This window comes from Taurulus bubalis, assembly GCF_910589615.1.
Source record: "Taurulus bubalis genome assembly, chromosome: 5".
Classification (NCBI taxonomy): domain Eukaryota; kingdom Metazoa; phylum Chordata; class Actinopteri; order Perciformes; family Cottidae; genus Taurulus; species Taurulus bubalis.
This window is the reverse complement of record NC_136593.1, coordinates 29,549,057-29,559,056: the sequence shown is the minus strand read 5'-3', so window position 1 is coordinate 29,559,056 and position 10,000 is coordinate 29,549,057. Positions and strand designations below refer to the sequence as shown.

Here is a 10,000-nt window from a genome sequence, read left to right as displayed (position 1 = left end):
AGTGAGGAAAGAAAAGGACAAGACCAACTCTTTCCTGGAAAGCTCAACATGCTACATGCTAACGGCTAACGGCTAACTGCTGAGTAGCTATGAGTATGCCATTGTTGACGATGAGAAGACATGGAAAGATGTTTAAGGTTTTAAAATCAATGCTCCAGGTTTCTTTTAACAGTACTATTATCTTTATATCTACTGTTACTGTGGCTGCTTGCAGAAATATCAGAACCATGGATATGACAACTAAACAGCTGGGTGTTCATCACACATGTCCCATAACATTGTAATTACATGGCAGCAGTAGCATGTTGTGTCTCTCTCCATGTCTGTTGTAATAACATTGTAATAACATGTTCATTCTACTTCATGCTTCCACTGAATGAAAAGTTGTTGGGATCAATCTGAAAACGTCCCACTGAACTAGAGCAGTTTAGGTGACTGTAGAACGTCACCTGCTCTGCTCGGCCTCACCTGCTCTGCTCGGCCTCACCTGACGTGCTCGGCCTCACCTGACGTGCTCGGCCTCACCTGACGTGCTCGGCCTCACCTGCTCTGCTCGGCCTCACCTGACGTGCTCGGCCTCACCTGCTCTGCTCGGCCTCACCTGATGTGCTCGGCCTCACCTGACGTGCTCGGCCTCACCTGACGTGCTCGGCCTCACCTGACGTGCTCGGCCTCACCTGACGTGCTCGGCCTCACCTGATGTGCTCGGCCCTCAGGTGGAAGTTGAGCGCGTCAACGAGGACGTCCTCAGTGAAGGGCGGCTTGTCCTTCATGCGCTGGAGGTCGAAGTGGGCGGAGTTAGAGAGAGCGTGGACGCCGGCGTCCGTCCGGCTGGAGACCGACAGAGACACCGGGTTGAGCGGCCGCAGCCTCCGGATGGCATCCTGAACACAGAACGTCACGGAGAGAGAGAGAGAGAGAACGTCACAGAGAGAGAGAGAGAGAACGTCACAGAGAGAGAGAGAGAGAGAACGTCACAGAGAGAGAGAGAGAGAGAGAGAACGTCACAGAGAGAGAGAGAGAGAGAGAACGTCACAGAGAGAGAGAGAGAGAACGTCACAGAGAGAGAGAGAGAGAGAGAACGTCACAGAGAGAGAGAGAGAGAGAGAACGTCACAGAGAGAGAGAGAGAGAACGTCACAGAGAGAGAGAGAGAGACAGAGAGAGAGAGAGAGACAGAGAGGGAGAGAACGTCACAGAGAGAGAGAGAGAGAGAGAGAACGTCACAGAGAGAGAGAGAGAGAGAGAGAACGTCACAGAGAGAGAGAGAGAGAGAGAACGTCACAGAGAGAGAGAGAGAGAGAGAACGTCACAGAGAGAGAGAGAGAGAGAGAGAGAACGTCACAGAGAGAGAGAGAGAGAGAGAACGTCACAGAGAGAGAGAGAGAGAACGTCACAGAGAGAGAGAGAACGTCACAGAGAGAGAGAGAGAACGTCACAGAGAGAGAGAGAGAACGTCACAGAGAGAGAGAGAGAGAGAGAGAACGTCACAGAGAGAGAGAGAGAGAGAACGTCACAGAGAGAGAGAGAACGTCACAGAGAGAGAGAGAGAGAGAACGTCACAGAGAGAGAGAGAGAGAACGTCACAGAGAGAGAGAACGTCACAGAGAGAGAGAGAGAGAGAACGTCACAGAGAGAGAGAGAGAGAACGTCACAGAGAGAGAGAACGTCACAGAGAGAGAGAGAGAGAGAACGTCACAGAGAGAGAGAGAGAGAACGTCACAGAGAGAGAGAACGTCACAGAGAGAGAGAGAGAGAGAACGTCACAGAGAGAGAGAGAGAACGTCACAGAGAGAGAGAGAGAGAGAACGTCACAGAGAGAGAGAGAGAGAGAACGTCACAGAGAGAGAACCTAAAAACCTTCTGAAAGTAGCTTTTCAACTTTTCCACCCCTCATCTCCCCACAGAGAGCAGACATGGACTGAAAAGAGGATTCAAGTCAGCTGTGAATAGAGACTGTGTTCTAACACTGTCCCTCTTCCTTCAGCAGAACACCATGAACAGACAGCAGAGAAGAGGGAGAGGACACCCGGCAGGCGTCCCCATCATGCAGGCGGGCGAGCTGAACTCTGCTGTAGGAAACACAGAGCCTCTTCACCAAAACTAAACATGAAGGACTGTTGTGTTTTAGTGCGTTAGGTGTACCTAATAAACTGGCAACTAGCCATGTCACGTGTTGTTGTGGTAGATGTTGTTAACATGCCGTCTGATCGTTTCACAACATGAACACAGCAGCTCTGCTCATGTCTGCAGGACCAGAGGAGATGAGCATGTGTATTATGGTATGTATTTCAGGACCCGTACCTCCAGGTGGTCCTGCACCCCCTTCCTGCCCAGCTGATGGGAAGGCACCTTCACCGCTCCCCTAGGACACAGAACAGATCAACATTATGAACACACCTGTGTGGGAGATGACCCTGCAGTCCCTCACCTGTAATGGGTCCAGTCCCTCACCTGTAATGGGTTCCGGTGTATTGAAAGAAGAGCAGGTAGCGCGCCCACGTGGGCATGGCCGCCTCTGGACGCGTTCAGGGCCGCGGCGCTGAGGCTCCTGCCCGTGAAGGACGCGTGTGTTCAGGGACAGACCCGAGCCGGATCCGGTCTACAAGGAGCGCGCAGCGCCGCCAAGAGCCGGGGTTTCATGTGTAGTCCGGAAGAGGCGGGGTTTTATTTGTAGTCCGGAAGAGAGCGGAAACACAGCGGCAAATGCGTCACGTCACTCAGTGCGTAGTTCTGCGGTCACGTGTCCACCTCTGTGCTTCTGCATGAACTACACATGAACCACACGTATGAACATGCACGTGTAGCTGTTGGCTCTGAGAGGACCCTTATCGGTCCCTTTTTGATTGCGTCATGTCGCACAGACGCGGCGCGGCGCATGCGCGTCGGCGTCCTCGCCCTGGCCGCAAAGCCATCTGCTCTGAAAACCAGTGAGGTCAGAGCCTGGTACTCCTGCAGTTATGACTTCTTATGCATTTCATTACAAACAAGGCAAACAATCTGATTGGCTCTTTTCAATTATGTATTGCGCAATCCACAGCCAGACATGTGAGAGTAAACTCTGATTCTCTCATGAAATAAAGACATTCATACAAGATATTCCTCCTCAAACTCAATATTGTCTCCCGGAAGCTCTAAAGGCCACTTGAGAATGTAAAAATATATAATGCTAGTCCTGGTTGAAACTGCATGTGTTATGGATTCATTTGATCTTATCATTAATGTGGGCACATAGGAGGTATAGGCCATATATGGAGGTGTCAGCATAAGTGTAAGCTTTTATTTTTAAATTGGGGTTAGCCTATAACCCAATTATTATTAATATTACAACTTCATTATTAAAATATTAGGTCTTCTCATATTCCTTCTTTTCTTGATGTTATATGAACATGGACTATTTATTAGAGTGAAACAGACAAAACCATCACTATTGTTGTGTTATTAGGGAGGTGATGAGTGTGTGTGTGTGTGTGTGTGTGTGTGTGTGTGTGTGTGTGTGTGTGTGTGTGTGTGTGTGTGTGTGTGTGTGTGTGTGTGTGCGCGTATATACATGTGTATGGTATACTCCTATGTATTTATTTATTTTTTGCATTTGTATGATTATGTTCATGTGTATCGATTCTCTATGTATTGTACAGATCTTTTCTTCAAGATTCAAGATGTGTTTGCTGTCATAAGCACAGATAACAGAGTTATTCAATGAAATGCTTATTTTGCTGGGTCCTCCTAACACACAGAATTAGAATAAACTGAAAGTAATAAATAAATAAAAATAAGGCACAAAATAAAAAAGATGTAACAGTATTGCACAAAAATATAAATAATAATATAATATAATAATAATTATATAATAATAATAATTAATATAATAATAATAATATAATTATATATATATATATATATATATATATATATATATATATATATATATATATATATATACTTATATTATACATCTTTCTTTATATGCATATCTAGAAAATCACATTTGATCACAAAAATAAGAAGAAGGGAGGTGATGATGGCGGGATGTGTGTGCTGTTCTACTGGTGTAAATATTATGGGATATCTATTGCATCTATTGATATCTATAGCCTCAGCTCCTCTTCCTCCTGCTGTGCGTCGTGGCGGCGGGTTGCCGCCAGGTGGCGCTCTCCTCTCCGTTTCTGTCCCGGGGTCCACGGTGCAGCTCCGCCTCTCGCCAGCTCTCTGCTGCCGCGCACCGAGCTGGCATTCGGTGTGACGGAGCCACCGGGAGAGAGAGGGACAGAGGCTGCGCGTCAGGACTCAGCACGACCCGCCGCTCCAGCGACCTCCGCCGCGGGCGATGCCACTGACCGACTGAAGAGGGAATACACGAGAAACGCCAACATGACGGTGGACTTTGAGGAATGCATAAAAGATTCCCCCCGATTCAGGTACGCTGCTCCCCGCAGACACGCGCCGCGGTGCGCCAAGATGGCACACCTTCTTTACGCATGATGGGTCTGACCGGCCGCTCAGGTCGGCTTGTGTCGGCGTGAGTCACGTGTCACCACACGGCGGGCTTCGTACATTTGGTTTTTATTTTATTTTCTCGTGTAAAAGAAAAAAATCTAGATTTTTTTTTATGTCACATTTGGTTGTTTGTTAAAACGTGTATTTGCATCGTGACACATGTCTGGAAGGCAGGCGCGTGTCCGCGGGTCCAGATGTTTGGATGTGGCTTGTAACGCAGCTCCGTGCACGAGAGGAGGGACACTCATCGCCACGGACCGAGGATCCATTTTGCTTCAGTGTCAAAATGATAAGTGATTTCCAGCATGCTTTATTCAGCCACATTATGCACTGAAGAGGAAAGGAGCCCTCCTCTAATGGCCGTAACAAGTGAGAGGGATGGAGGCGCCTGAGGGATGAGCACACAGGTTGCTGGTGAGGAGAGGAGATGCAGGCAGTGGGTTCCTCTCAGCAGGAGACAGGGACCGCCTCCTGGGCACAGACCCAGCTGTCGGCCCCTTGCTGCCCCTGGAGGGCTGTAGCCTCACTCAGTCCACGTGCCAGTCTGGCACGAGCCGACTAGAAACTACCAGAGGAGCGTCTAGCAGCCTGCAGGCCAGGGCTCTCATGCTGGCCATGTCTTCAGTGTTTCACTTATTAGTGTCTCTATCTTCGGTTCGGTTTCCTCGTGTCAGCGTCTGTGTTTGATGTGTCGTTGCTTCCCTCTTCCTCTTCCTCTCCCTCTTCCTCTCTCTCAGACACAACTTCTCCGGCTTGTGGAGCGTTGTGCGACTCACAGATAGTTTGTGATTTGAGTGACAAAGCAGGCAGCAGAATGAAAGGCAAAGGCTGAGAGAGACGGGCATGAATGCCCCCTCAGTGATGGACGGTCACAGGGAGAGACGCTCTGTTCCCTCCCCATGAAGACTGTTGTTCCAACACTGAGAAAGGAAGCTGATGTTTCCTTTCATAGGGTCAATGGTATGTTGTGTAATATGCAATCATGATGATGCTAGTGGAAATCCGTCTCCTTGCTTTTCATCCCTCTGTATGATATGATCCAGTTCTCTGTCTGGCCTGCGTTCATGTACATACACACATTGTGTCCTGCTCCAAAAAGAAAAGAGATGAAAGCAGTGCACAGATGTACCTCAAAGTATAATGAGACAGATATCAGGAGCTATTCTAAATGCATCAAGTATACTAATGCATAAGAAGGGATGGTCCAAGAGAAAACACACCATGCTATCAACTGCCTTATTGTAATAGACATAAGTTGACTGGTGTCCAGGTCTCTTCCTCCTCTTTATCGTTGTGGAGAAACAGAAGACGAGCAGAGAGCTGGTCCTTTCTGTCTTCACACACACACACACACACACACACACACACACACACACACACACACACACACACACACACACACACACACACACGCGCACACACACACGCGCACACACACGCGCACACACACACTCACTGCAGGTATGAACTTGTGCTGCTGCTGATAGACTCTATAAGATGTCTGTAGTTGAGTCTCTTGTGTTGGTAGAAGACTCTATAAGATGTCTGTAGTAGTTGAGTCTCTTGTGTTGGTGGAAGACTCTATAAGATGTCTGTAGTAGTTGAGTCTCTTGTGTTGGTGGAAGACTCTATAAGATGTCTGTAGTTGAGTCTCTTGTGTTGGTAGAAGACTCTATAAGATGTCTGTAGTAGTTGAGTCTCTTGTGTTGGTGGAAGACTCTATACGATGTCTGTAGTAGTCGTGTCGTCCTCCCACCTGTCTGTTATTCGGTCACCTGCTGCATCCATCCATCCGGTCACAAAGCCTGAGCTGCAGCTGCCTGCTTGTTGGGACCAGCTGGTTGTGATCTGATGCGCTGGAGGCACCACGGTCTCTTCTGAGAGCTATGATACATTATGATACACATGATACATTATGATACAATATGATACATTATGATACAATATGATACATTATGATACACATGATACATTATGATACAATATGATACATTATGATACACATGATACATTATGATACAATATGATATATTATGATGCATTATGATGCATTATGATACATTATGATACACATGATACATTATGATACACATGATATATTATGATACAATATGATACATTATGATACACATGATACATTATGATACAATATGATACATTATGATACACATGATACATTATGATACAATATGATACATTATGATACACATGATACATTATGATACAATATGATACATTATGATACACATGATACATTATGATACAATATGATATATTATGATGCATTATGATGCATTATGATACATTATGATACACATGATACATTATGATACATTATGATGCATTATGATACAATATGATATATTATAATGCATTATGATGCATTATGATACATTATGATACACATGATACATTATGATACACATGATATATTATGATACAATATGATACATTATGATGCATTATGATACATATGATACATTATGATACACATGATATATAGTGATACATTATGATACATAATGATACATTATGATACTTTATGATGCATTATGATACATTGTGATGCATTATGATACATTGTGATTCATTATGATACATTATGATGCATTATGATACATTATGATACATTATGATACATTGTGATTCATTATGATACATTATGATTCATTATGATACATTATGATACATTATGATGCATTATGATGCATTATGATACATTGTGATACATTCTGATGCATTATGATACATTGTGATACATTGTGATGCATTGTGATGCATTATGATGCATTATGACTCATTGTGATACATTATGATGCATTATGATACAGTATGATACAGTATGATGCATTCTGATACTTGAGGTTTTATGCGGATGCAAGAACATAACTGTTTTCAACAAGGTCCTTATGGACTAATGTTTACCAGGACCAAATAAAGGCAAGTATCACATGAACCTTTCAGAACTTATATTTAGTCCTTTCATTGACGACATCGTTATGATATCAGTATTACTGTGCATATGTGGGTGTGAGCTGTTGCCTAGCAACGGCTGCAGTAAGTGAGACAAATGGGAGCTCGGAGAAAAGAGGACAGAGAATTTTACAATGGGAGAGGAGAGAGGGAGCTGTGAGACGACGCCGCCATTACTCTGAATGTGCCGAACCAAGAGGAGTTTCAAGAAGATCTATTCTGATGCATTTCATATGTCCTGAATGTCTATAATGCATTAGTAACATACTTATAATGCGTTACAGTCTGCTTATAGTCATGTACAATTTAGTTCAAACAAGATGACTATGACGTGTTTGAAACATGAATGAGTAGTCATCTTCACAATACTTGTGTTCCACTCCTTTATACACATGAAAGTTGCCAAACCTGCACGTCAGTTCCCCTCATATTCAGATCATCTCTTCCTGTCTGCATGTCAGAGCACGCAGCCGCCTGAAGAATGAGCAACACATATACAGATGTTTAACTCTTTCATTGATCATATCTGAGCACCTTTGTCTGTTCAAAAGTTATTTTTAATGATGATTTATCAAGTTCCTGCACTCCCTATGAAGACCTGTCAGGTGTCTCCTTCCTAGCCTATCAATCCTTTCCTTGGCTCCTTCTCTTACTCATCAATACAAGGTGTTTCTGCTTGCGCTGCTCTTCCAGACCCAGTTGGTTAAATTACTCAACCAGAATGTTAAATTCTCATAAATACATTCGACTGAATCTCAAAAGAGAGACAGTCTCTATGTTATTAGAGAAAGGAAGTTCAGGAATATGTTAAATGTCGGGATCTGGATTAGGTCGTAGATTTGAAAGCACTATGTAAAATGGGGCCTTTGGCCCCTCTTTTATGTGATTTCCCACATTATTTTAAAAGCATGTCTCCATTTATTGGCAGATTAAAGTGCTCCTTGATGCTCTAATTATTTGTCTGGCGCCCTGGTTTCTCTCCACTGTCTGTAGTTTTATTCCATCATCGTCACAACTAATCCTCTTTTCCACACTCCACTCTTCTGCTGGTCTGAGGCGATGGATCCTGTTGGCCAGCAGCCGGTGAGATACGTACATTTGTACATTTGCACCACGTATGGAGAGTAGTGCTGTGAAGGTGACCACCCTCCTCTTCCTCGGTCCGGGATGCAGAGAGGCTCACGTCTGGCCTGCATGGTGACACGGTGACCTTGAGACGGTGCAGGCCACTTCATCGCACAAAGAGAAACGCATTAAAGTGCTGAATAGATTACCTGTTGCCAAAGTAGGCCGACTGCATGAACTGTTTGCTAATGCAAAGACGCCTGAACGTGTCCCGGACTAAAGACTAAAGACGTGCGTTTGCTTGTCCTAAACTTATTTAGGAGAAAACCTCTTTGAGAGACACCGACCCTCTGAACTCTACCAGAAAGAGATCCTCTCTGCAACATGGAGTCCTTGGCGTAACGTTTAAAAAGATCCCATTAAGTTGCTAATGTGGGACTCTCCTCTCCTCATGCGTCCACGTACGCAGGAGCTGTGTGCCGGCAGAAGGAAGACGACCTCTTGTCCTCCATATATGGACGTCAGTCCTGATGTTTGTGACGCAAAAGACGAGTGGAACAAAATCGCTCTGCTTGAGAATTCTGTCTCTTCCAGATATTCCATTGGTGTTTATGGGCAGACCTCTTGCATTAAGCATCTTTAATAAGCTTTTCTTTAAAGGTACAGGAAGGTCAAACTATTTATTTATGCTCTACTAAGACCCACACGTGGGCAGCAGGTATTTATTTAATTCCTTTCCTTTAATTCCACTATGGTGGGTCTTACGCAACAGCAGACGTTTATGATCAAAGTGTTTTTTAATCTGCACAATGCAGCCAAATAAAGATCTACATTCCCTTCCAGTTGCATTCATGTTGTTGTTGTGAGATGCATCTACTATACAGTATAGATTGCATACATATAGTAACTGGACATATCTAACAGTGTAGTCAAGACTATTACATCTTGGCAATTTCAACAGATTTTGAATGCCGCATGGATATTTTTTTATATCTGAATTTGTATTAAAATGTGTGCTCTACATTTCAACATGAGGTATGCAGTCAGTAATTGATGTAGCAACACTGTGCTCCATGAGCAGATAAGTAAAGATACTCATGATGCCGTAGTCCTACTAACAGACTATTATTATTATTATTATTATTATTATTATTATTACATGTATCATAGGATAACAGCTCTGCCAGACTGGGCAGCTCTTAGTAACCTCCTCATGGTGCTGGTGGTGAGATCAGTAACTGCCCTCCTCCTTCTCCTCCTCCTCCTCCTCCTCCTCCTCCTCCTTCTCCTCCAGGGAAGCAACCATTTAACCACCAGTTGACCTTTTAAACTCTCGTGACCTTGTAGTGTCACAGAAAGACAATGCAGAGCATCGTGGCTCATCAAAACATCTGCCGTGCCCCATCAGTCCGCATGAATATTTGAGTTCCCGTCTGTGTGTAGAGTGGTGGATCGCTCCCTGTGGA

General features: G+C 44.4%; 2 protein-coding genes across 3 annotated transcripts in view; one reads left to right on the top strand and one right to left on the bottom strand.

The window, feature by feature from the left end:
- Positions 1–2,512, bottom strand: part of pusl1 (pseudouridine synthase like 1) — a 7,703-nt gene extending 5,191 nt beyond the window's left edge. For both annotated transcript variants that reach the window (XM_079218417.1, XM_079218416.1), the window contains exons 1-3: positions 2,454–2,512; positions 2,304–2,364; positions 697–884 (exon numbers count right to left, since the gene is read on the bottom strand). In XM_079218417.1, the coding sequence (XP_079074543.1) occupies positions 697–884; positions 2,304–2,364; positions 2,454–2,509 (305 nt within the window). In that variant the 5' untranslated portion in view covers positions 2,510–2,512. The remainder of the gene's footprint in view (positions 1–696; positions 885–2,303; positions 2,365–2,453) is intronic.
- Positions 2,513–4,370: 1,858 nt separating this feature from the next.
- The window catches only part of LOC306736841 (arf-GAP with coiled-coil, ANK repeat and PH domain-containing protein 3-like), a gene marked incomplete at its 5' end in the record, with an annotated part of 55,629 nt that continues 49,999 nt past the window's right edge, over positions 4,371–10,000 (top strand). Inside the window, one exon of the mRNA XM_079218523.1 lies at positions 4,371–4,417. Coding sequence (XP_079074649.1) covers positions 4,371–4,417 — 47 coding nt within the window. The remainder of the gene's footprint in view (positions 4,418–10,000) is intronic.